This window comes from Xyrauchen texanus, chromosome 33 (genome assembly GCF_025860055.1).
Source record: "Xyrauchen texanus isolate HMW12.3.18 chromosome 33, RBS_HiC_50CHRs, whole genome shotgun sequence".
Lineage (NCBI taxonomy): Eukaryota > Metazoa > Chordata > Actinopteri > Cypriniformes > Catostomidae > Xyrauchen > Xyrauchen texanus.
Genome location: NC_068308.1, coordinates 17,067,812 through 17,095,624, shown reverse-complemented (window position 1 = coordinate 17,095,624; position 27,813 = coordinate 17,067,812). Strand labels below are relative to the sequence as shown.

The 27,813-nt window shown below is 37.9% G+C and overlaps 2 protein-coding genes across 8 annotated transcripts in view; both read right to left on the bottom strand.

Moving 5' to 3' along the window:
- The window catches only part of LOC127626654 (supervillin-like), a 77,346-nt gene extending 60,281 nt beyond the window's left edge, over window positions 1-17,065 (bottom strand). The window contains exon 1 of one of the 4 annotated variants that reach the window (XM_052102636.1): window positions 16,701-17,065. The gene's annotated coding sequence lies outside the window, so the exon portion shown is untranslated. Of the gene's footprint in view, window positions 1-11,563; window positions 11,586-16,700 lie in introns of those variants that run through there. The other 3 variants (XM_052102633.1, XM_052102634.1, XM_052102635.1) reach the window with 3 other exon arrangements.
- Window positions 17,066-20,448: 3,383 nt separating this feature from the next.
- Window positions 20,449-26,813, bottom strand: LOC127627093 (glycylpeptide N-tetradecanoyltransferase 1-like). 4 transcript variants are annotated; one of them, XR_007968519.1, is made up of 11 exons: window positions 26,436-26,813; window positions 26,246-26,351; window positions 25,952-26,096; window positions 24,080-24,198; window positions 23,569-23,660; window positions 23,325-23,441; window positions 23,069-23,239; window positions 22,273-22,739; window positions 21,746-21,913; window positions 20,641-20,770; window positions 20,449-20,546 (listed from the first exon to the last, which is right to left on the bottom strand). XR_007968519.1 is itself a non-coding variant. In XM_052103335.1 (8 exons), the coding sequence occupies exons 1-8, from the start codon at window positions 26,453-26,455 to the stop codon at window positions 22,595-22,597; spliced, it is 915 nt and encodes a 304-aa protein (XP_051959295.1). In that variant the 5' UTR covers window positions 26,456-26,813; the 3' UTR covers window positions 21,603-22,594. The 4 variants fall into 4 exon arrangements, 2 of the variants coding, with proteins under 2 accessions (XP_051959295.1, XP_051959297.1); XR_007968518.1 differs by having other exon boundaries at window positions 21,746-22,739; XM_052103335.1 differs by lacking the exons at window positions 20,449-20,546; window positions 20,641-20,770 and having other exon boundaries at window positions 21,603-22,739.
- Window positions 26,814-27,813: the final 1,000 nt, after the last annotated feature.

Genomic DNA, 27,813 nt, shown 5'->3' with positions numbered 1-27,813 from the left:
AGTTGCAGTAGGTTTCATCTGCACTGCAAAGGACCCCACTGTCAAGCTCCTGAAGTTTGCAGATGACACCACGGTCATCGGCTTCATCTGTGACGGTGAGGAGTCTGCATACAGACAGGAGGTTGAACAGCTGGCTGTCTGGTGTGGTTACAACAACCTTGAGCTGAACATGCTCAAAACAGTGGAGATGATAGTGGACTTCAGGAGAAATCCCCTCACACTCCCCCTCCTCACCATCCTGAACAGCACTGTGGCAGCAGTGGAGTCATTCAGGTTCCTGGGCTCTACCATCTCTAAGGTCCTGAAGTGGGACACCCACATAGACTCCATTGTAAAGAAGGCACAGCAGAGGTTGTAATACCTTCGCCATCTGAGGAAGTTCAACCTGCCACAGGAGCTGCTGACACAGTTCTACTTCGACCATCATTGAGTCTGTACTGTGTACATCTATAACTGTCTGGTTTGGTTCAGCCACCAAATCAGAAAGAAGGAAAATGCAACGTACATTCAGCACTGCTGAGAGAATTATTTGTGCCTCTCTGCCCACCCTCCAAGACCTGTATGTGTCAAGAGTGAGGAAATGTGAAGATAAAATCACTCTGGACCCCACACACCCTGCCCATTCCTTCTTTGAACTGTTGCCCTCTGGCTGGCGCTACAGAGCACTGAGGCCCAGGACATCCAATAACAGTTTTTACCCTCAGGCCATTTTCCACATGAACAATTAAACTGCCTCAAGACTCCCCCTTAGTGCAATCATGTAAATGAATATCTCATTTATATATGCAAATTCACATATTTAATTCAATAACTGTACATACCCCTACCACGCACATAGATTTCTACTTGCACATGTACATACATATGCCATTCTGTTACATGTCCTATTATTTGTATGTCTATTTACACTCTTACCATGTTTTATATTCTGTGTCACACTGTAATGTTCTGTGTGCACTTGTTTCTCATATCACCAAAAATAATTCCTTGCGTACATGAGAACACTTGGCAATAAAACTCACTCTGATTAATACTGTGATGCTCTACTGTGCAGCAATATTTTAAGAACAAAAAGATAGTAATAAAAATTATAATAAATTCTGAGGGTTTGGATTGTGCTGTCAGTATCAGTAAAGACCTCTTTATTTAATAAAAAAATTATGCAATGGTATGTTGAAATGTAATTGTTTTGTGAAAACCATGAATTAATTTGATTAGATAGTTTAATTAATGATAAAATTGAATTAAACCTGGAATTCAGAGAAAATATAACAGAAAACACAAAATTTGGGAAAAAATAAAATGGAATTCATAGGGCCTTACAATAGGCTTTAACTACATCACATCCATGAACCGTGATTTGTTACTTGCTAGTAACTAGTCTCTTGATATTCTCGATGAGGAGAAAAATAGATGGGACAAAAATCTGTATAAAGCAAGATGAGTCAACAATTTTTTTTGTCCATTCTTTTAATGCATATATATCTGGTCAAAATCAACGTTTAGTTGTACACTAACAGCATATAGGTGGCCTAAAAGCACATGGAATGAAAGCCATAAAACTCTTAAGTCGACGATAAAAAATTATTCTTTAAAAATTAAAGTCACTATACCACTGAAGTGTTGCCTAAATAAGACCAGCAGAGCTCAAAATTCCTGTTACCAGTGCCCCTGATATCACCTTATTAGTGTCAGTCGGGACTAATCGATTTGATCCGAGGGCTAAATCCACTGTCTGACCTGCTCAGCTGGAGGTGCCTTTGGGTGTGATTTGCTTGGAACAGTGAGAGCACCTTAGTGATTCATGCTGATTCATGTTTATATGCATATGAAGGCAACAAGACATTTGCCTGAATTGTGTTGAAGATTAGCCAACTCCACACAAGCCCATTGGTTGTACATGAATGATAAATAGCTATCATTAGCATACACCACAAAGGCCAAAAAGGAGTGTCAGTTAACATGCTGACAGAATAATATTGCTTTCAAAGCTCAACGCTGTGGGTGTGAATTTATGTGCTAATGTATTCTGCAACAACTTGAAAACTTTTTTCAAATCTGATTGAATTATCTGAACGCCATTGCTGCAATCATTGTTTGTTGTTGAAATTCTGTTAACAAAAACATTAACGTTTTTGGCAAAAAAGTAAAGCATTAAAAACCTTTAGGATAAGATGTCAAGAAGGACTGGGCACTGAGCCTATGACTATCATCATTCTCAACCAAATATTCCAACGGTAAATGCTCGACAGCAGTCTTTCACCATAGACCACATGGCACAAAGGAAATCCAACATCTCCACTGATAGTTTATTAAGAGTGAAAGTGTGGCTATGGGGTGAGTGTGTGATAGTGTGTAATAGTGTGTAATCGCTTTGAGTCAGGTGAAAGGAGGCTCAGCGTGCATCATCAGCCTGTAATCCAATAACATTATCTGACAACTATATATGCTAAGCTGTGTCTTAGGCCCAAACAATTCCCAATGAAAGTCAGCATCAGCACTGTGCCTCACCTTGTACTCATTACACTGAATAAATTTGGGAGTGCTGGAATAATACACACCAGCCACTCGATGGGGGAGAAGAAATATGGCTCTCATTAAAAACAAGCCTTCTGATAGAAGGTCTGCACAAGCCCTGTACTTCAAGAAAATAACCTGCAGTTAAATAAACACATTAGGGATGGGAGATGGCTTACAACATTACATACGTAGATACCTGGGTCACGATATGACAGTGGTAAATACTCAGGGCCAGCAAAGCCTTCTCTGCTATATTTTAAATTTTTTCATTCTCAATCATCTTTTTCATGTATTTTTAATCCCTTTCCACTCTTAATTAATCTACAAACAAATAGAGAAAAACTAAAAGCTTATCCAGTCAAAAAGTATTCCTTGATGCTTACAAGCAAAGTTTGACAACTGTTTCACAAAATCACATGCCGAAGCAGAGCGTAAGTTTGAGCTCCACCACGTCAGGCCTTCAGAATTTCCACAGAATCCTTTAACAGTGCAAATGAATGATCAACTAAAGTCAGATTGTCAGATTCATCAGCCAATCAGATTGATTTATTTGTTCTTGGTGGGTGTGATCTTTAGTATATGTCCCAGTTGAGGCCTTCTAGCTGGCCTTGAGTGACGTAATCATGCTTTAAGTGATGTACGTAATTCTAGAGCGAAATGTGGAAGATCAAGCTGTCTGATGAGTCGGCTGTCATCACTGCTGGTATTGCCATTGAGAAAGAGATTCTTATGGATTTAAAAACACTGTGTGATTGCTTAATTTATTAAACAGGAAAGGGGGGCTGATTTTCACTTCAAGCATTGTTATAGCAACATCAGGAGTTTTCCAAGTGTAAATTAGGCTGCTTGAGCATTCAGTGTCAGATCAAGTTTTGAAAAGTAGTGCTGCACTCCAATCAACTCGGAACAAATTCCTACTAGGAAAAGTGCAATGGAATGCATCTTGAAGTCAGAGTTACAACTTGTAGGCTTGTGCAGAAATTCTCCCCTCCGATTTAGCAGAGATACAGGGGCATGATGTCACACAAAGATGTCGACACTCAGGGAGATAAACAAAGTAAGTGATAAACATTCACTTTATTAAGTAATATCGATAAATGAGTTTGTTTCCACATTACATGATATTAAAGCTTGTTCTCCTTCAGAAACAGGTGTATAAAACATTATAATCTCTTTTGATAATCATACACTTGTAGCACAAATGCTAATGCTGCAGCATTGTTTACCAGTTGGGTTGTTAGGAGACATCTCTAATGAGAGTCAAACCCCTGCTAAGCTAATAGGAGCATTGCTGTTTTGTTTCATTAAACGTCATCTTCCGATTATCGGAGAATGGAATGCAATTATGGTCTGAGATATCAAGTAGGAATATCCCACATCAAACTTGATTGGAATGCAGCATAACTGTGTACCCTGACGAAACTAAATATATTGCAACATTTAACGATTATTAGATAGATATTTCCAGGTATTAAAGACCTCCTTGTTAGATTCATATGAAAAATTATGATTTTTGAATGTCTGTTCGGGAGACGTTCATTTCACAAAACAGTCATGCTGTAGTTAAAAGGTTTACTCGAGCATTAAGTGTTGTTTCAAGTTCTGGCTTTAGTGCATGGATGTGTTTTTAAAATGTCAATTGTTATTACTATTTAGCTGCACTAGTGGCCACCAGAGATCGCCAGGTGTTTGAGACTTTTAGTATGAAGTTTTGTTTACATTCTTGTAGGGCTGGGCGATATGGCAAAAAAATATTATCACGATATTCTTTTTCATATTATTCAATATCGATATTTATCACGATATTCAATCACATTTGCACATTGCACATTTTTTTGAATTTCCAAAAAAAGAAGAGAAAAACAAAATCCTAAACAGTCTAAATAGACTTTACAAAACTGCGTTGGGGGCCCAGACACCGCCAATGCAGTGGTGTCTGAGGGATCTTCTATAAAAATATTACAATATTTTATAGTTTAGCAATTAAGTGCAGTCGGATATGAATGTTATAAGATGATCTGTTCATTTTGAATCATAATGAAGGTGTATATATATATATATATATATATATATATATATATATATATATAAAAAATTTTCATATTTCTTTACATACAGATATCCAAGTATGGGGGCATAGAAGCCCTTGTGACAGACGAATGATACTGTATGGGGGTTCAGGGGTATCTCCAGAGAGACTACAAACTAGTAATTGTTGTGTCTTTCATCTTTGTCAGAGATGATGAAATCTGAATAATTTCACAAAATTAGAACAGAAATCTATTTGTTTATTATTAAAGGCTTGGAACATGCTGATTAATAAAACTAAAAAAGCTCTGGAAACACGCACCTCATGTTTACTCGCATGTGGGGAAAAGAGGAATCAGGTGTGGACCGGGACAGGGCATCAGTGAAGCGTGTTTCAGTGCTAGAGAAAAATATTAAAGAATACAGCGCTGAAAGGTCAGATATGTTGTAACCGGCACTGTTGTTTTGTCACGCTGCTCACTAGAGAAGATGAGAGGGTGTAACTGTCGTCATGATGTCTTGCAGTCAAGATGGAATCAATCTGGGATCCGGAACACGGTGACCAGCATAGCGGGGGCAATAGCAACTCCATACAGTCTGAGGCTGCGTTTCCACTGACGCGGAAGAAATTCGCACAAAACCACACCAACGCTAGGGAGCCACTTGCCCCGCGCTGCTGTCAATTTTACAATCCACCTCGCGAGCTTGACACTGGGCTTCCAAAGGAAGGAATTGAAAGCGTTTACTCACATTCGCTCACTACACGCCAGTGGAAACATACGATACGAAAGCCAAACTGCTAGCGTTTTTAGCAACACACATGCCTAGATGTAGAACACAGGCTAAATATCGAAAATAATTCAAAAGCTTATCATTGATATCATGGAGTTTTTTTTATCGCGATAAATATTGATATCGTTTTATCGCCCACACCTTCTTGTGTCTCTGTTCCTGGTTCATGCCCTGTCCTTGTTCCCAGCTGCTTCTCATTTACCTTGTTAGCCCCAATGTATTTAATGTCCTTGTGTTTGCTTGTGTCTTTTTCAGTTGTTGTTTCCGGTTTCCCCAGGGAGGTGACGTTTGTTCTGTTCCCTAGTTCTGTTCCTGTGCTTTCCAAGTTTTGTATCTGGACTCATTTTCTTATTAAATTAAAGCTTCACTTACATCCTACTCTATTGTCTCTTCCTGTATTCGTTATATCTAGGCGGTTTGAGAACACTGGTCTATGGGTGGAGAGAGCTTTACAGACAATCTGACTGGGGGGGTGTTCCAGCAACTGTAATGTGAGCAGGGGTTTAAAACAGGAGACAGTCAGAGATAAATCCCACACACCAATTTAAGTATCTGACCTAAAGTGTCATATTCCATTATTCCCTTCACCCATTTCATGCTAGAGTTGGCCTGTTTTTCAAAAACTCCTAACTTTAAGTCTTAAACCTTGCACGCGTCCTGCACCAAACAGCATCATGTCTGTGCTTCAGACATGAATGATACCTAAAACCAAGCAGTTTGTTGAGGATAGATCTGCTATTACCTCTCTATGTGATAGGACCACAATACAGGTGAAAAATAAAACCCAAAAACCCATGCCATATCTTGGGACCAGAATATCATATAGAATTGGAGGCTGGGAGCCTTTGACTTGGGACAGTAATCAACCATTTAGACCACTTATAACACACTTACAACCACACAGCAACATGTTTAAACCATTGAGACCTCAGGAACTGCATGGCAATGCTTAGGCCCACACCCCAATATCATGTGAAAGCACTCCTCACGTCTTCTTCAGAATGTAAAAATCTAGTTTGAGAATTTCTTTACATTTGCAGTTTTTCTAAGAAAAGCCTGGGGCATGATTAAGCATTGTCCCTTGGGACCAATGTCAACACGGCAGAATGAAAGTATAATGCTTTTCTGAACGGAATCTGCTGTTCATTCGGTCTTTTGTCTTCACTTTCCTGCACTGTTTTTCTGCCAAACAGGATTTACTCTCAGTAAGGGGAAGAGCAAACTCACACAGCACAAACAGGGCTAATCTGCCAGATTTCCCTTTCAGAGAGTACATTTACATGCACTAACTTTAAAAGGTCATAAAAGTCTTAAGCAAAACTCAATCGGCACAACTAGATATTTCCACATGAGCCCAATTTGTGGGTACATAGTATGTGTTATTCTTTTATTGTAATTTTTTTAATGAGCTGATTTCTAATAATTATCAGCATTTTGACGTACATGAACAAACTGCTGCCGAAAAAGTCTGTAAAAGTTTGCAAATATGCAAATGAACAGTGAGTATTGAACACTGAACTCCAAAAGAGAAGTTAAATAAATACATTAACAAGTCACACATTTTCCCATCAAGCTAGGGATAAACAACATGCATGTCCACACATGACACACCCTTTGCACCCCCGAGGGGCTGCGATCACGTAATACAGAGGAAGGGTGGGGCAGAGGAGCCTTTATCAGGCCTGCTCATTAGACACTAGCTGACCAGACTGTCCTGTCCTTGTAGGGTACTGTCCTGTCCTCTACAAACCCTTAGGCTTCCTGGGCTGACAAGTCAGCAATGGAAAAGAATCTCCTTTTTTATGCCAAATTCAACTTCGACTTTACATCATTAGAGCAAATCGCCTTGGTGCTCTAGCTAATTTCTCAGAGCAAACGCAAACATATCCCTGTCAGAGCATTTTCCAGTGGGTAAGTGCACAGAAAAAGCCATAATGAATCATGGCAGGCCACAAGAGCAGGCAGAAAGATAACAGGCCAAGTTTTAATGTGAGGGCTCAGCTGATACAACACAGGGCTGATCAGAGCTGTTTCACCCCTGCCTAAGCTAAACTGATTCATCCAGGCATTCCAGCTTATTAGTTTTACTGATGGAGATCCCAGCTGACTCAGCAAAGACTTGATTTTTCCAAGGCTGAAAACTGGGGACTCTTCAAAAACAGTCCGTAACGGAAAACACACAGAGAGAGGAGAATGTATGTTGGAAAGAGAAACAGCAGCAGTGGAGAAAGAAATGTAATGCTTTGGAAGACTTTTGTTCTCTTTGCAATTAAGGAGTGTCCCAATACCCCAGACCATCTGGAAGACTGGAGCCTGATGGACTGCTGAGAGAGAGAGCTGTAAAACTGATGCATTTCTAAAATGGGAATTCCATAAGCAAGTGTAGCAGCTGTGGTACAATGTCATTTTGTAATCATGCACAAGTAAACACTCTCAGGCATTTAGTGTTTTATAGGGGTGGGTGGTGAGACCCACATCTTATATTATGTTATGAGACATTTTACAACATGGAATATATCATGATATAGTTATTTGTGTTGGCAATGCAATGAAAAAATGGGTTTATATTGTAATAACCATATGGTAATGACTATGTCAATGAAAATACTTTACAAATGAAATGGACTTAATCTCATTTCATTATTCATACATCATGAATCACAACAACAAATTCATAAACAACTAGGCTAAACTCTGCTTTGCATTACAACCCTTAATAAATTCATCCTCATCTTATTTGTGACAAATTCTGATTAATATTTTCGCAATTAGTCCATGATTCTTGCCTACTGCTGTGCAAATTTATTCGGCTCAATGGAATACTCAATGCTAATTGGTCAGTCACGCCTTCCAGTGGTCTGATATTTATGGTCAATGCCTGTTTCTGGGAATAAAGTGATATTAGACTAGTCATCCGGGTACTGATAGCCATCTTTCAAACTTCAAATAAGCTAATAAAATAAATCAAACTCAAATCAATATTTTGTGTGTATTTATTTATCACGTGAAGCCCTGGCCACTGATAGATAAGGCCACGCAACGGAGAGGGAAACTTGCATATCACGATATACACACCATATATCAAAATCTCTATCGATTGACAATTGATATTGACACCACAAAATATATCATCTATGAAATCCTTTATCAAATTCATTACATGGTGTGCTGATTAATTAATTGAATCAATCGCAATGAATCGAATATATAAATATTTGCTAAGAATGCCCCATAAATAACAATTCAACATATAATAACAATTCAGATAAAATAATTATAAATAGTTAGATTTAAATAATTACAAATACACAAAAAAATTACAGATAATTAAAATGCATTACATTATTGTGGTAGAGGGGTAAAGCATTGATAAGACAATACAAAAAGTGGCTTTAGAATCCAATTTGTATTGTTTATTAAGACTGCTAAATGCCATTGTATGCAACACTGAGCATTGTTACTCATGTCTGAATGCTGTTGTAATCGCATCTGATGTTGTTAAAATCACCGCTGAGTTTTGCGCAGACCACACAGTGTTTTAGGCTGCAATGCGATTCTATCAAAATCATACTCATCATAGGGTGAGATGAAGATGATCGGCAGGCCAGATTTGGCCCCCAGGCCACCAGTTGACCAGCCCTGGTATAAGCTTAATGCCATCACACCACCCAGCTCTAGTGGGTCTACAAATTACAGAGCTGAAAACTCTTTCAGTTTAAATGTGCATGCCCAAAACATGAGATCTATTCGTCACAGTTCTCCATTTAACACAACCACTGACATAGCTGAAAAAGTCCTGGGTAGATTTGCATACAGCTTTAAACCACAAAACGCAAATGATGTTTCATATACAGTAAAGGGGAACAAATTAATCTTCTGTGTGTTGCAATTCTATTACAAATTATTGTGGAAACCTGTGGGACTTCTCATATTTTTACTACCATGAACAAAAAAAGGACACTGCGATAAGGAAGTATATTTGTGTCATGAGAAACTACAGTACAAATATTATAACATACCCTGCATTTCATAATATCACCCTTATCAAAGTGACCCAGTTGTTCATTGGCTGAGAAACGTCTAGAGTGCTGTGACACTCAACAAGACCCACAACCACCTTTGTGATCAAGTCCACTCCACAGACATCCCATTCTTAACACTCAAAGTGTTTAAATATTAGTAAAACCGCTCTGCTCAATGCAGCCCAGGCTCTATATACAAAATCTCCCAATCCTAAACAGTGTCAAACCCCGCTTCAGTCCATGTAAATATTTAAGTTTGGGGACTGTCCAGCCAAACACCCATTACTGTCACTGGCTAGGAAATGGAGAGGTGGGACGTGGTGGAGGAGCAGACAGACAGAGATGTAAGGTCACAGTTGAACGGCATTCCCCATTGCATGCCTGGAAAAACTGACCTTTAACCTCTCAATACAATTCTGTGAAGTCTGTGTGGTTTATTAGGAGTGATGTCTTGAGATTTCAGGACTATAGCTGACTAATAGCCTTGCTGAACCTGAAGTATTTATCATGCCAACACTGTGTATTTTGGAGTACATGCATGCCCTGCGTTGTGTAAATATTCTAGATGAAATCTAAGAAAGTGTCTAAGCACCTGCAATGAGATGAGTGTCTTTGGTTGAACACAGATTGAAGGCATTAGCCTATGTTAAGCCTTCTCAGCTCAAGTGCTTGGAACTAAAGGCTAAAGTATACTTCGGTTTTCCACTTGCCCGTACGTCTAGCAGTATGCCCAGTATGGAATGGGGGGCATGGTCATGTGTCTGTCTGTGGGAGAGAGAAAGTGGTAAGGCTCGTCACCTGGGTTGTAATTACTCTAAAACCTATCTCTCATTATAGTGATGGCGGAGGGAGACCTGATAAGGTATGCCAGAGCATCAGAGGGGGAGAGAGAGCAGATGAAGGAAGTGGTGTGTACGTGTCTGGCAGCACCATATTAAGAGACTGCATTTATATTTGAGTCAGCTACTAAGAGCCTATTTTTGTTTGTGTGTGTGTGTGTGTGTGTGTGTGTGTGTGTGTGTGTGTGTGTGTGTGTGTGTGTGTGTGTGTGTGTGTGTGTCAATAAAGATGCACCTCAATTGTTTGCTGTCTCCTGACTCCTCCATCGCCCACGAACTTAGACGGATCACACCCACGTATACTTTGCTTTTCTGCGTTCTGGATTGGATCGTGAATGGTCAACTGCCTTTCAAAGTACTGTAAACTCTTGACTTCAAGCAAAAACTATGACTACTTTGTGATACTCTTCAAATTCAGTTAACAGCAGTGATGCGCATAGATGAGGACTGTCCATATGTCGAGAAAATCTGGGCCGAACACCAACAAACCATGCAGACTGTGCGCATTCCGATCAACAATACGGACAACCGAAGTATACTTTGGCCTTAATGTTTGCTTGAATTTGTGTGTGCGCATGTATTATTTTGTGAGTAATCAAAAAGTACCATTAAGGTACCAATGTACAATAATGGTATCAAATGGTAATGTTATTCCAAAGTATACCCTCACTGAGCGCTTTATGAGGAACACTATGGTCCTAATAAAGTGCCAGATATGGTCTTCTGATGTTGTAGCCCATCTACCTCAATGTTCAACGTGTTGTACATTCTGAGATGCTATTCTGCTTACTATAATTGTATAGAGTGGTTATTGTAGTTAGAGTAGCCTTCTCCGTTAACCTCTCTCATCAACAAGGAGTTTCTGTTGCAGATCTGCCACACACTAGATGTTTTTTGTTTTTGGCACCATTCTGATAAAACCTAAGACCGTTGTGCATGAAAATCCCAGGAGATCAGCAGTTACAAAATTACTCAAACCAGCCCATCTGGCACCAACAATCAAGCCAAGGTCCAAATCACTGAAATCACTTTTTCCCATTCTGATGGTTGATGTGAAAATGAACTGAAGTTCCTGACCTGTATCTGATTGATTTTACATGATTTCTGGCTGATTAAATAATTGCATGAATAAGTAGGTGCAGATGTTCCTAATAAAGTGCTCAGTGAGTGTATGAGTCATGACACTGCATTTTTTTTTTTTTGTTTTGTTAGTAATAGAATAGAATAGAGTAGACACAAGATTCACACTTGCACACTTGCTTCTGTGCTCCATTCACTTCCATTGATATGCATAGAAACCCAGAAGAGCAGAAATGTAAGCACAAAGTTGCGTTCCAGAGTTCAAGTATGGTAAACTCTGACCTGAGATTTTGTATAGTGAAATAAGAAATGTGTCCCAAGACCCCAGACCATCTGGAAGACTGGAGCCTGATGGACTGCTGAGAGAGAGAGAGCTGTAAAACTGATGTATTTCTAAAATGGGAATTCTATAAGCAAGTGTAGCAGCTGTGGTACCATTTTATTTCGTAACCGTGCACAAGTAAACACTCTCAGGCATTTAGTGGTTTATAGGGGTGGGTGGTGAGACCCACATCTTATATTATGATACGAGTAATTTTACACCACGGTAATGGAATATATCAAGCTATATAGTTACTTTTGCTGGCAATGTAATGAACAATTTTGTTTGAAAGGATTTTTAGATGTATATATATATATATATATATATATATATATATATATATATATATATATATATATATATATTAATAGCCATATGGTAATGACTATGTCTAGATAATCTAGAGCAGTGGTTCCCAACCCTGTTCCTGAGGCCCCCAACATTGCACATTTTGCATATCCCCCTTTTCTAGGCTAAACAAATAGGCTAAACTCTGCTTCACATTACAATCCTTAATACATTCTTCCTCATCTTATTTGACAAATTCCGATTAAAATTTTCACATTTTTATATTTTTTGCAGCCCTGCCTACTGCTGTGCAAATGTATTATTTGGCCCAATGGAATACTCAATGCTGATTGGTCTGTTGTGCCTTCCAGTGGTCTGATATTTATGAATAATGCCTGTATTAGCAAAAAAAACATTGGTAATTCTTTACAAAACGTTTGTATTTGTTGAAATTTGTAAATGCATTACGTATCATAACTAACGATGAAAAATATTATTTAGAGCACTTATTAATCTTGGTTAATGTTAAAATTAAATTGTTCATTTCATTCAAGTAAGTTTGTTATGCATTAACAAAATATCAACATTAATTTTATAAAATGTAAATGTTGTCATTCATGATTAATAAATGCTGTAAAATGATTGTTCTTTGTTAGTTCATGTTAACTAATGTAGTTAACTAATGTTAATGAATACAACCTTATTGTGAAGTGTTATCAAGACGTTTGACTAGTTTATCTAAACTTCACAGATGGTTTCATGGATTGTAGTGAGAAAAGTGGAGCTAACGGCATATGTTATCATTTTGAATGTATTATTTGTGATTAATCATTTCTTAAAAACAGAAGCCCTAGTGCGGCATTAAATCCTATTTCCAATATTCATTTCAGGGTCCAATGTAATTTGCATGCTGAATGTAGTTTGACTGCATCTAGTGTTTTGGTAGTGGATGTGCTAATCTTACACCATTTCTATCAACCCGTATTCTTCTGGTCAGTCAAACCTGCAGATGAAACCTGACCTCTCCCAAGTCACACATTGCGTTGCGAGACAACACTTCAACTGGCCCGTGACACAAGACTTCACCACCTTGCAACAATAAGGCTTCTGTCCATCTTGGTTTCACATGGATCAAAATAAACAAGCCCTGAGAGAAGAATTATGAGCACTCTGAGGTTATGCTGGAACTTGTTCGGGCTTCACTTTTCTCCTCAGGCATTTAAAACCGTAAATTACCTCACAGGCAACAGATCTTTACCCTGGTATGTGAGAGAGAGTGTGTGTGCATGTTTTTGTGTTATTTATTATTTCTCTCTCTCTCTATCTCACTGAGCTGCATGTCCTAAGCTTCATGTAGCAAGCTTTGTGTCCATTGTAATACGTTTTGTCCTGATGTCTTGATAAGGCTTAGTCTAGTCTGGGCAAGAGGCCATGTGAGGCCTGATTGGTTGATGTTGCCCTGAACTCGGGGACAAATATTTGAGTGACAAACAAAATGACAATCCGACTAGGGCTGAGCGTTATATTACATTTTCAAAAGATATCCATGATGATTTCATGCTTGTATTTTGCCATTAGGTTCGCTAAAGGCTCTGTCATTCGACTATACGCTGTAAAAATGTATTTGGCCTTTAGTTGTGTCATGGTGCTTGTTTGAGTTGACTCACCAAACCTTAACAAGTTAAGTTGTGATTCTATCAACTTGTACTTAAGTTGAATTAACATGCATTTTTATTATCTCAACTCGACAATTAAAGTAACAAAGATTTGCCAGCTCCCAGCATGTCTTGTTGTTTTTATCATAATTGATAGTTATTAATTATATTTGTTGAGTGTCACGATTACTGAGGTTTGTGTGTCAAGTGACATCTACGTGCCTCCTAACCAAACTATTGCGTGTGCAGCCGTGTCTCTCAAGAAGAGAGACATCCTGCAATGCAAAGAATGCAGGACTAACATGACATGAAAGTAGCATCACTGAATACTAACAATAGAGTGGCAGGCCTTAGTTCAGTGAACTAAAGTGAAGTTTTCATAACTACATCCAACATAAGTTGAGCTAACTGAACTGAAGATTTCACAACTAAATTCAATCAGTTCAGACAACTTAATTTGTGAGATCATCTTTTCCAATGAAGTCAGTAAAACTCAAAAAAGCTTGTGCAAAATTTCACTAAATATAATGAGTTGAATCAACAACAAAAACATTTGCAGTGTAGTTTGCAATCTTATATTGTCTGCAAGTATGAGAGCGTTAAGAAAGATGTTTTAACAGCATCTCTGATTTAAACTTCAGTAGTAAAAACAGAGTTGGTAATTTTGATTCATTTCCCTAATTCAGTTCAAACTGCCCGCTTCAATGCATTGATTCAAAACCGTGAACTACTTATGCGATTCTTCTTTGGATCTTTTTGTGATCCTTTCTTGTCTCGCAAGTACGAGAGATAAAATAGAGATGTTTTAACAGTGTCTCCGATTTAAACGTTAGTGAAATAAGAGTTGTTAAGAAAATAATTGACTTATTTGTGTTCACAAATAACTTATGTTGACTAATGTTCGCCACCACCAAAAGTGTTCAGTTAATTTAGGCATAAGTCTAGATGACTGCCTTATCAATTAAAAATCAAGCCTGAGCTCTATCTAACGCTCTATCAGCATTACTGTTCTTAATTGCTCAATTTAATCTCCCCTCAGGGATCAATATCTACCCATCTCAGAATGCAATCCAGTCGAGTCTTGTCAGTATTTTTGACAATTATTCAACTTCATCAAGGCAGATGTAAATGTGTTAACCATGCAGTAATAACGATTGTTTTAGTGATTCGTGTTTAAGGGACCTTTTGTGTGGGTCTTTCTGTCCAGTTTTGTATATTTTTTTTTCATGAACACCGTTAAAACAGGAAGGGAAAGATCAGTGGTGGAGCTTGCCTTTTTGGTATGTGTGTGAAAGTGATAAAGTCTGTTAGGTCAGTGCAAGCTCCAAAAACTGGATGAATCGTTTATCCAAAAGCTGCAAAGAGGAATTAAGTGGGAAATGGCCTAAATCGTTCACAACATATTTAATTAGCCATTTGATCCAAATAATATAACTCCGTATCGCAAAGCACACCCACATCACCAATTGAAGCTTTGCTATAGAGAAAAGCTCTGGGGGCCACTTGAAAAATGCTGTTACACTATATATTGCAACTCAAAGATGAGTGTACACACTCAAACATGACTCAAACGAAAGGTATCAGACACTGCATGCAAGCATTGAAATTGTTCTTTGCTGTATAGCTTTCAAGTGCTCTGATTTTAAACAATACTTTGAAACAATATTATTAACATTATTGTTATTTGCATTGTCTGTGAAAAAGTGAAATCATTCTTCTAGTTCTTTTTGCCTCAATTGCAATGCATTTTTTTTGCAGATTTTTAATGGTGTGCTCTCCCAAAACAGCACAATGGAGGATCATTGTTTAAAAGAATAGGTCACCCAAAAATGAAAATTCTCTCATTCTTTGCCATCTCAGATGTGTGTGTCTTTATTTTGCTGAACACAAAAGAAGATTTTTGGAGAAAATTTCAGTTCTGTACATCCATACAATGCAAGTGAAGGGTGACAAGAACTGTAAAAGCTCCAAAAAGGAGATTAAGTCAACATAAAAGTAATCCATATACCTCCATGTCTTCTAAAGGGATACAATTGGATTTGGGTGAGAACAAACAAAAATAGAACTCCCCTTTCTCTGTATATCTTGTAATTGCAGTCTCTAGGCAGAGTCATGATTTTAAGCTTGATTACACTTCCTAGCGCTTGGCGCATGCGCATAGCACTAGATGGCGCAATCGGAAGTGTAATCAAACTTTAAATCATGACTGCTAGGGAGACTGCTGATGTCGAGATTTACAGTAGAGTGAAAAAGAAGTTACATTTTGGTCTGTTCTCACCTAAACCCAACTGGACCGCTTAAGAAGAAATTGATTAAACCACTGGAGGTATATGGATTAATTTTATGCTGACTTAATCTCCTTTTTGGAGCTTTTGAAGTTCTGGTCACCATTCACTTGCTTTGTATGGGCCTACAGAGCTTAAATATTCTTCTAAAAAGCTTTGTTTTTGTTCTGCAGAAGACAGTAAGACACATCTGGGATGGCATGAATGTAAGTAAATGATGAGATAATTTTCACATTTGAGTGAACTATCCCTTTAAGACTTAGACCCCTAAACTCTGTGAGAACTGTTTGTTTCTCATGTTATAAATGTTGAATTGCATCCAGATGTATATTGTTCAGAGCTAAATACAAAAAGGAAATTGCACACGGTCACAGGAAATCATCCACAATGACATGGCCAATTGATGACTCTGATCTCTTAAAAAAATAAAATAAAAAAACTGACATACAGATCATATAAAAAAAAATAAAGTAACCATTGAGTTTAAAAAACGAAAGCAACACACATTTCACCCAGAACTCAGAATCTACATGGACTTTCATCAGAGACGTTTGATATTACAGTTGAATTATTAAGCAACCCACTCCAAACATTACAACTCACTCAATCACAAACAAACACACACATACACACACACACACACACACACACACACACACACACACACACACACACGTATCGCAGAGCAGCTCTGACATCTCCACATCTTCAAGAACAAACACTGAAACACTGAAAGCCAGTTCTAGATAGCATAGGTACAAGAAAACAATATGCATGGATATTTAACTTGGTAGAGTAACATCAGAGTGAGATTCATCAATAAGAGAGAAATGTAACACACTTCAGATGAGATCCTGAAACCTACTCACCTACTTTTTCAAAAATGTGTTGAATCGTGACAACTGATACAGGACCATCCAAAGAGCAGAAGCTCTCTCTTCCAAAAGCTCAGATACGGACTGTTGTACTATGTCTGTTCCAATCATAAACAATGCATGAATTATTAAATAAAAGAAAAGATACAAAAGCGCCTGAAACCTCACAGCAGTCTTTGTGTTTTGGACTGCGTCAGCGGGAGAGAGTGAGCTATGTGTGGGGATTAAACCACCGCATGTCCCTCCGAGCAGAGGAAGGAAGACTCAAACAGAATTTCACACTGCTCCTGAAGAACTCATAAACACGCACGGGACAACACACAGTGCGAAGACTGCTGAAGGCATAAACGAGAGCGTGTTTACCAACCGTGTTTGAAAGTTCAAATCCCGCCCCTGTCCACGCTAGTCCGCGTGCAGTATCTGTCTGTTCCGTGTTGGCCAGTGCGCCGTGCAGAACACTGTACATTTGAATACTTATGACTATATATCACACAGTTTGAATGAAGTTAATTCCCTAAGGAATAACCGTAAGAAAATATATAGTAATGTGTGACATTTATCTTGTTACAAAAATGTATTCAATAAAAGAGACACCAAAATGATTTGGTTTCTACAAGAGAGCTAAAGTATTTTTAAAGTTACCTAGAGAATACACTGAACAATATGAATAATTGCTCTGTATGTTTTATTTTGTATGTTATTACGCCAATTACTGTTGAAGTATTTATTAGTTGTGTTCAATCTTTGCCAGGTATCACTGTTATGGCGCCACCTGGTGTTGTCATGGGATTATTGCACTGAACATAACCGCACGTTGTGCAGTCGATCGAATCGTAATTCCATGACGCAAATAATGCTCGTGTGTAATCTATCTTCTTAAATGTCTGGACTGTGAAACGCAGAATAATCCAGACATCTAGTTCACGAATAGCATTGAGCGAGGGGAAGATTATTTGGCTTTCCCAGCGATTGTTGGGACGTATTACTAATACAGCAGTACGATAAAAAATGTGGGATGGTCGCTATAAAGATTGGATAGATTAGAGAAAGGTTAAAAGAGCAGTTTGGGAAATTTGTATTTTGATTAATTAGATTACAATTACAGTACACTTGGAGTTAAGAATAACAGTGAAGTCTACATATACAATGAAAACGCATTCAAATATAATTTGTAGGCTAGACTTACCTTTTTTTTATGGCACTTCACAGTAACACAAATTGTGGACAACAAGCAGCCAAGAACTATCTCCACTGTCATGTTAACATGAAAAAATTAGTGGTGCAACGATCATATATATATTGTTCATTGTTTGTTCATGATACCTAATGCATTAACTATTGGTAACGAATGGAATCTTTTTATAAAGTTACCAAAATTGCATTCAAATTACATTAATTCTGAATTGCTAACATTTATTTATTTTGAAACAGTTTTGAATAGTTCTGTTGTCTATATCAAAAGGTCATTGTGGAACACTGGCAACCAGTAAAAACCATGAGAGCATCACACACAGCAGAGATACAGTCAAAAATAAGAAACATATATTCATTACAAGTTCTAAAACTTATAGTGAGAAATCATTAATATCTATGATTTGTCTACTGTCTTTGGCGTTGTGCTGTAACACAAATCGCTATATTAAGGAAATGCATGAAGACCCGGTGCCGTAATGGTTCAAATGTAACTGCTGTGATTAGTGGTATTGTGACCAACATTAATCTGATTTAAATTGGAATCCTCACAGAATAGCGCTGAGATGAGTGACTGATGATGAAATATCGAGAGCACCTGGAGAGCCGCAAGTTTGATTGTCACCGGGAATGAGCATATTGAAGGGAGTGAAGCTGAAAGTGCCCATGATCGCTCAACACAACGTCTGAAAGATGATCTGGGGGTGCTTCCGCAAGGCTAGAATCGGGCAGATTCATCTTTGTGAAGGACACATGAATCAAGCCACTTACAAGCTTATCCATGAAGAATATTTACTTCCTTCTGCTCTGACAATGTTCCCCAACTCTCTGGATTGGGTTTTCCAGCAGGTAGGTACGGATTATGACTTGCAAATGCCCTGGGCCAAATATCTCCAAGGGCCCCCCTCCACCCAAAAGTTGTTGAGCTTGTGGTGTTCGTTGTTCATGCCCAAAAGGATTTTCGCGCAGGGGATCACCAAGCTAGATCATGCAACCTTAAAGCCCTGGGCCCCGCAGGGCAGTCATGGGCCCCCTGGTAGACAGACGGTCGGTAATCCATCCCTGCCAGCAGTGAAATGCTCCATGCCACACAGCCAAGTCAATCAACGGTTGGCTGGAGGAGCATCAGATCAAGACCCTGTCATGGCCAGCCCAATCTCTAGACCTGAACCCCATTGAAAACCTCTGGAATATGACCAAGAGGAAGATGGATGATCACAAGCCATCAAACAAAGCTGAGCTGCTTGAATTTTTGTGCCAGAAGTGGCATAAATTCACCCAACAGCAATGTGAAAGACTGGTAAAGAGCATGCCAAGACGCATGAAAGCTGTGATTGAAAATCAGGTATATTCCACCAAATATTGATTTCTGAACTCTTCCTAAGTTAAAAAATTAGTATTGTGTTGTTTAAAATTAGTATTGTGTTGTTTCTTTGCATTATTCGAGGTCTGAAAATACTACATCTTTTTAATTATTTTTGGGCCAGTTGTAATTTTCTGCAAATAAATGCTCTAAATGAGAATTTGTGAGAAATGTTGTCAGCACTTTAAAGAATAAAACGAATATGTTTAATTTACTCAAACACATACCTATAAATAGTAAATCCAGATAAACTGATAATTTTGCAGTGGTTTTTCCAGAGCTGTAGTTGTTTCGTGTGATTTCACTATTAGGGTGATCTGTGTCACCTTCAGTCAAGTTGGACCCTGTTAATCTCAGATCTCCTTGTGCATGTGCAACTGAAGTACATGCATATATGCATTTCTGTGTTGAATTAAGTTTATTTTATGATTCACCTAGATCCAGTTTTATTTGATCTGTTATTGTATAATCTAAATTTGAGTCCATTTAATTATTATTAAGCAGAACAATAATAAATTGCAATTCTTTGAGTTGAGTTTAGTCTTCTTGCATCTAGTTACCTTAACTTAAATAGTTAAGTTAATTCTATATAAACACCAAGTTAAGTTAATTACACAAGTTTTGAAGATGCCATTACTCACTTAACTGAGGGAACAGGTTTACTCAATCAATTGAGTAAAGTCAACTAATTTGTGTTTTCGGTGTAATACCAGTTGCAATTCGAAAAAATGTTGTCCTTAAAAGCCCTAAAAAGTAACATGCTACATTGTATCAGGGTCATGTATCACACTTGACACTCCAGGAACTACTTCATTACTATTAACTTTGTACTAACACCATCTACCCTTCTGAAAAATCTCTTCTTGTTTGTTTTACTTGACTGGTTATAGATTACACAAAAATACATGTCCTGACTTCAAAAGTGTACTCAAAATACTGGGGCAATTAAAATGTAAGTATACTAATACCCCATTAGTGTTATGAATGTGTTTGAATCACAAAAAGTCACAAATGCAAAGATAAAATGATATTTGTTTTGAATGAGTAGAACTGTTGACATTTAATGACATCTGCTTTGTCACCTGTTTCTTCGCCAGGTGAAGCTCCCAGCAATGGCTCGTTAATTAACGGAGTCAATATATCTATAAAAATAAAAAAATAAACCAATGTGCAGACAGATTCCATAATTGTCAATAAAGTTTTATTTATTATTAGATGAGATTCTCCTCTGAACACTTGTGTATTCATGTGGCACAAAAAGGGCATTACTTCAGCACAATGCCCACCTGAAATATGGAATAACATCAGTTTTTAACCATTTAATTTGCCTTTTTTCCATTCTGCCATCAAAACCTGTATGTTTAAACAATGTTTGATCACCTTGTCTGATGCTATGTCAGGGCATCTCCAGTTGTAGAGGTAATATTGCTTGCATCCATCTGAACTTAAGTGGCTCCAAAAATGCTTTATAATCCATTACATCCAGTGTAGTGAACACATCAAACCCTGTCTGAACAGATTGAGAGAAAAAGAGAGACAGCGAGTAAGAGGATTCAAGAGACAAATAAACACATCTAAAAGAAGGCTCAATAAAGTCAGGGTAATAAAGATGTGACAGATGAGAAGTAGATGTCATGCGAGCAATTTTGGTTAGATCGCCTTTGAAATGTAACCTGGTTCCGATTGCACATTTCATAAAAATTGTAATTAGAAACATAATATTTTAGATGACACTTTTTAGGTAATCTAACCTAAAAAATCTGATAAATAATTATGGATTATTTTTGATCTAACTCTTATTTATTTGGTGTCACATGGACTTGTATAGAATAATCTTTGTTAACAACACAGAGAGCCTTCGTGGTTTAAGGAAAAACTAACCATTGTGTTGTGTTTGTTTTGTACTAATTTACTCCTTTAATTAAACGTTATTTATTATATACACTCACCGATTAAAACAAAGGTGATGATCTGATATTTTTCCCATGATGGAAGACAATGATTCATTATATATATATATATAAACTGTGTATTGCATCTTGATACAGTACATTCATATGAATGAGACCTTTCTAGTGACATAATAGGATACAAGGCTATAGATGATATATAGAATGGTTATCAAAATATTAATACATTTTATATACATTTTTTATAAAAACATATACATTTCTTGTTGTTGTTGTTGGGTTTTGGTAAGATAACATGCTTTTAAATAAACAAACATAACTTCAAGTGACAGGTAATCAATATGATAATGTAATAAATATGTAATCATGTAATCCATAAAAAGTAACTGTAATCTGATTATGTATATATTTAAACTGTAATGCAGTCTAATCACAATTACTTGACTTTTATAATCTGATTATGTTATCCATATTACATGTAGTCCCTTACTATCCAACACTGCAAATGAGGCAGTTCATCATTGTAGTGCTACAGTCAGCAGTATTGTGACGATACACAATGTCCTTTGACTTACTGCTTTACAGATGATAAGGATGTCGTCCATTAACTGCAGCAGTGGGGTGGCCGTGCTTATGCAGTAGAGAGCACAGGCTGCCTTCAGGCTCTTATGCACAGGGTGGTTCAGAACCGTAGAAGAAAGTGTGTAGAAACTCACCATGTCAGTAACAGTACTATCCATTCTCTGCTAAAACACATGGAAAGCGTTAATGGAAAATATGGAATCTGTATAATACAGATGTGTCCTCTCTAGCAAAGTGTAAGCAGCCCATCTACACTACCTGTTTCATTCACTTTTAGAAAATGTCTATGCCATGTACAGTGGACCACATGTCACAATGTCACAGTTGGAAATGTATGAATCAGTGGTGTAGTAGTGTCTGAAGAGGTGGGAATACTATGAATTTATGAAAGAAAAGAAAGAAATTCTTTCATTGTTATGAGTGAAGTAAGTGTCTAAATGTGTGCGATTACTTTGTGGGCCACTGTAGTTATAGTTGCATTAACATTTGGTGAAAGTGGTCCAATCAGATTCAGACATACATATGGGAAGGGGTTTACTTCTTGTCCATCAGTTTGGTTTGCTGGATTGAGTTATGTCATCATACTGACCTCCACCACATATGTGTTTATTACACCATCTTGTGGCAAAAGCCAGTGTTGGACATCCTCCTGGGTCAGAACAGGAGAGAGATGAAAAGTCTGTAAATGTTCTCTCAAAAGATAGCAAACCACGGGCACATCCTCCACAGTCATGGGGCGAAGGCCTACGATTTTTGTTGTCTGTTGTTATATAGCAAATAGAAAAGAGATGACATTAGGAGAAGTAAAAAAAAAAGTCCTAGGAGCTCGTTATCAGAATGAGTCATGCCACATTTGGCCCATGGGAGGGCGTTCTGATCTGAGGAAGCTTGTTTAGCTTGAGGGCCCGTTGGAAGGTCATGTTAGGAGCGAGCGAGGAGAAATTCAGCTCAATCAACTTGCGTGGGTTCAGAGATCTGTGCCAGTACCTTAAAACAACCATAGAGAGACAGATGTAATTTAGTTTGAATAAAGCAATAGAAAAGGAAAGCTTGTCAAGACAAAAGACTTAGTTTAGGCTGAGTTTAAAGAAGCTTAAAAAGTAAAGGCCTTTAAAGGACTTTAAATATTTTAAGGTCTATGCAGCATTAAAAGTTGGATTAGGATTAGGTGCGTCAGTAGAGAGGTACAGGATGGATGGATGGATGGATGGATGGATGGATGGATGGATGGATGGATGGATGGATGGATGGATGGATGGACAGAATGATGTGGGTGTTTGGCAGAATGAGAAAGAATACCATATGTGCCATCATACCTACAGCTAGCGATGGGTTTTGGTAAGACTGTACTGGCACTGTAGACTGCTTGAAATACACCCTGTTGGTGGACGCATCTGGTGATCTCTTTGATCAGGACTGGTGCCATTCTCTTAAAGCGTAGTTTTTTGTGCACACACAGGAAGTTCACCTCCATCATCTTTATCTCTCTGTGAGAACACAAATTTGTTATTTGCATCATCCAAAAATGTATTTAAATCATAATAACCAATTGAGAAAAATGTTTGCTCTTACGTGTCAAATATTTTAATTGTTGCAGGAATGGCACTTATGAATCCAACTAGCTTTTGACTGGCATTTACCCGGACTCCACAATGCCATTGTGATTGCCAACCAGGGGGGCACAGAGCCCTGCATTTAGTGTATGAAAGATAAAGAGGAATGATAGGGGTCACATTTATGGTTGATTGTGCCATAATTGGCTGTCACTGTAATAATATAGAGCTGCACAGTATTTTCTTATGGATACTATACACACCAGAGCAAGAACTGTGGAGAGTAGTGCAAGCGAAGTGTGTTGTCATCTTCCTCTGTATAATTTTTGTTTAGAAATTCACACAGTTCCCTCAGCTACAAATACACAGAAGAGACAGATAAGGAGGAAGTTAGAGGATTGAAGATAAAGACAAGACAGTCTTTTAATATATAAACCTTCCTTGAATGGTCAGTTTGAGAGAGCTGTTATTAAAAAAAACATAAATGGAGAATTCCTCATCATCTAATTACCCTCATGTTTTTCCAAACCCGTTTGAATTTCTGTCTTCCTTGCAACACAAAAGGAGGTGTAGAATGACAGCCTCAGTCACCATTCACTTTCATTGTATCTTTTTTCCAAACAATACAAGTGAATGGTGACTGAGACTGAACATTATGTCTAACATCTCCTTTTGTGTTGCACTTAAGAAAGAAGGTCATACGGGGTGTTTGGCACAACATGAGGGTGAGTAAATGTTGACTATGTACTCTCTTTGATACGTTGTCCCACTCACCTGCTCCTGGTTGTCCAGGTCGAGTTTGTCCCAGATGAATCCCTTTGGAAGAGAGTATGGCTCCTCTCGAATACTGGGCCTCTCCGATTCTATGGCTCCTTGCGATGTCACTTTCTCATCTTAAAAAGATTGAATGCTGTTTATAAAGAAAGCCCTGAGCCATCTGAACTGAACTGAATCTGAATGCGGAGATTGTCAATAAATTTACCAAGTAAAATCCAAAGATACATAAATACAATAAATATGTAAATATTGAAAATTAATAGCTTAATGGACCATAGTCCAGCTTAATAGACTGTCGCTTTATGGCATTATAATAGTATGAAATGTTGTGAAGGAATGCATATCATGCGAGAGCGCGAATCTCTCTGAACGCGCACTTTCAAATGTATGCTGTTCTATTAAATCTCGCTTCTCACACTCATAGATTGCGTGTGCAAGCTCAAAACGTGTCCTGTGCTTTCGCGAATCTATTACATAGCCAAACAATACAGCTCTGTCTCTGTTCAGCCGTCACGACGTGTCCATTGTTACGAGTTTAAAATGATATTGGGTCGATGTGTCTTCATGTGTTTGTGACAAGTGCAGTTTCACATGGAGACGGGCACTTGCTCATGTGATGCGAGTTTATCACAAACATATGCTATGTAATTCCATTGTCATTATGGCAAGCATGTATTTTTAATAAGCAGTCTTGTAATATTTGTTAGTGGGAGGGCTTACTGTTTAAGGCTTTAAAATCCTCTGCTCTAAAGCATGAATTTTGCTACATTCGAAGTGCCCTGTAAAGGCGTCATCAGTGGAGGTTAGCAGGACACAGACAGCCAGGCACACTATACAGATGAAAGGAGAGAGTGTGTTATTGTTCTAAAAAGCATTTGACTGGACAAACTGTCTCAGCAACGTTGTGACATCAAGAATTTTACTGGGTCTTTTTACCCGGAAGAGAGACCAATAGATGTATGACAATAGTTCTTGTTGCAATTGTGGAGTTCTTGGTTTTTGTTCCTGCTTTGTTCCTGCTTTCTCTCTCCCTCTTGAAGGCTAATCAACACCAGGTGTCTGTAAGAATCAGTCCTTTGCTGGGATTGGTTGGTGGGGAGAGGGAAGCAGGATAAATCCCGGACGAGCCCCCAATTGTTAATAGGATAAAGCCCTGCCGATCTCACTGCAAGGGAGCTTCCCTTCCCTTGTTCCAGATAGTTGTTGCTGCATATTGTTTTAGCTGATAACACTTGTAGTTGTAGGTCATTGTTGTAAGTAACCATTTTTCTTGTGGATTGAGGGGGATCTCAATCACTTAAATTGATAAACAGTTCCTTATTCTTTTTGTAAATATTGTAAATCGTAAATTAATGTAGGGAATTAGTAGGGAGGTGGGTGCCATTTTGTTGAATCTTTTGTCTATTTCTCCTGTTTTTATCTAGTGAGAGCTAGGATAAAATGATGTTTATTTGCATTTTTTTTTTAGTAGTTAAGTTAGCTTTTACTCTCTGCTAGTATTTAACTTTTGTTGGTTGTTTTGACTTTTCCCCCTCCTGAAGCCTTTTGGGATTTCCATTTTCTGTTTCTTTAATAAAATTATTCTTTGTTTGTCTGAAGTTGATTGATTTTTAAGAGTTTGGATGAGAGAAGGGAACCCCAACCTTTTATCCCTGGACTGGGGCAAGATGTAGTACTGCTGAAAGTGATTTTTGTCAATGTTTAGAAATACACTATCATATAGATGACCTGAAATCTACTAGACATGGGTTAAAAGTACCTAAACCTTAATTTTGATTTCATGGGACTTTTAAGTCAAGATCTGAACTCTCTGAATCAATACTCACAGTTTGCTTTGTTTCTGGTAATGCTATATGTGGTATACTGTACCTATTTTAGGGACTGGCTGGGTATCCCAAAAGCGGTATGTGTATCTATGAGCCTCCTGGAGGTTCTTTGGAGGTCCCTGGCCCAGAGAAAAGAGGTGCAGGGCTTTCTGTATCTCTTGTTGCTTCTCCTCTGAAAGTGAGTCCAGCTAGGAACCAGGGGGATCAGAAGACAGGCACGCTCAACTGATATGAAACGGATTGTTGTAATTGTATGTAGCTAATATTTTTCTGACATAATATTGCATATATATACTGTATAAAATAATTGGACAACAAAATGTACAGTATTCGTTACCATTTCAAAAGTGTCCCTCAGCCCCTCTTTAGCCCATGGTTGGCCTTTGTTTTTCTTTGCTTTCTTCTTGGTTTCAGCTCCTCTGTATTCCTTTAAGCTCTTTTCACTATATGAAAACAACAAAAAGATATAAAATCCAACAAAAACACAAATGGAAAAAAAAGTGAGAATGAATAGATGGATCACTTACAGACTTTTCTCCTCAGCCATATTATGTGTTTTTGGGTATTGGAGCAGCCAGTGATGCAACCCTTCAGCTTTGCAATTTCGGGTGTTTGTGGTGAGCTTATCTTAGTGTGCAGTGAGGGCAGGAGGGAGACACCCACCCACCATCATCAGCATCCACCAATCCCCTGCCCTCCACACCCTAAAAAATGATCTTTTATCTTTTTTAATTTGAAGTGGAATGACAGGAAGATGAATTTACTGAATTGCAATTCCAAGAAAATCAACAAATGGAATCCAGTGAAGTGTCCATTTCATAATTTGCAATAAAACAGCATAAATAATACTATAAAAAGCTAAAATATCTATGAATTCTTAACAACATCTATTTACATGCCCCAATATGTTCACATACAATCTCAAATCTATGGATTTTTAAGACACTTCAAGTCAAGTTTAATTAAGACAACTTGTTTTTTCCTGCAATGACAACATTAGGGTGAACAGTGTTTAATTTAAGTGGTTGAATTTAATTTCTAATTAATTTGTTAGTTTGTGTTATCTATTGTATTTAACTAATGTTAATGAATAGAACCTTATTGTGAAGTGTTAACACTATAAAAAAGCTTTTTAAGTTTCAGCCCTTCTGGCCCCACAATCATGCCACGGTCAAAAATATTTTTTCCTTATCGTTTCTACATTCTTATGGTTGATGTGAACATTAACTGAAGCCCCTGACCTGTATCTGAATGATTTTATGCATTGCACTGCTGCCACACATATGGCTAATTAGATAATCGAATGAATAAGTAGGTGTGCGTGTTCCTAATAAAGTGGTCGGTGGGTGTATATACTGAAATAGGCCTCAGGGCCTTGGCAAGTGATTCTTGGCTTCCTGATTGTATATTGCACTTGGACCCTTTCATATGAAAAATAGTTTAAAATTTGTTGTGGACCACCCTGGAATAGTGGGCCCCTAGAATCGTTACCACCTTTCACCCCATTAGCTATGGCCCTGACAGATACAAGTCTTAAGGGACTTCAGCCTTAAAGGGATAGTTCATTCAAATATTACAATTCTTTAACCTTTTACTCACCTTAATGTTGATTTAAACCCAAATGACAAAATTTCTTCTGTGGAATTCAAAGGGGTTGTTAGGCAGAATTTTAGCCTCAGTCACTTTCATTGTATGGAAGAACAATGTAATGAATGTGAATTGTGACCTAGGCTGTCATTTTGCTCAATATCTTCTTTTGTGTTCCATGGAAATAAATTAGTCAAGCGGGATTGAAACAACATGATGGTGAGTAAATGATGGTGACAGAATCATCCTTTTGGGGTGAACTTAATACAGACAAGCATTTCAACTACATGTTGAATGAAGTGAGTTAACAAATTTTGT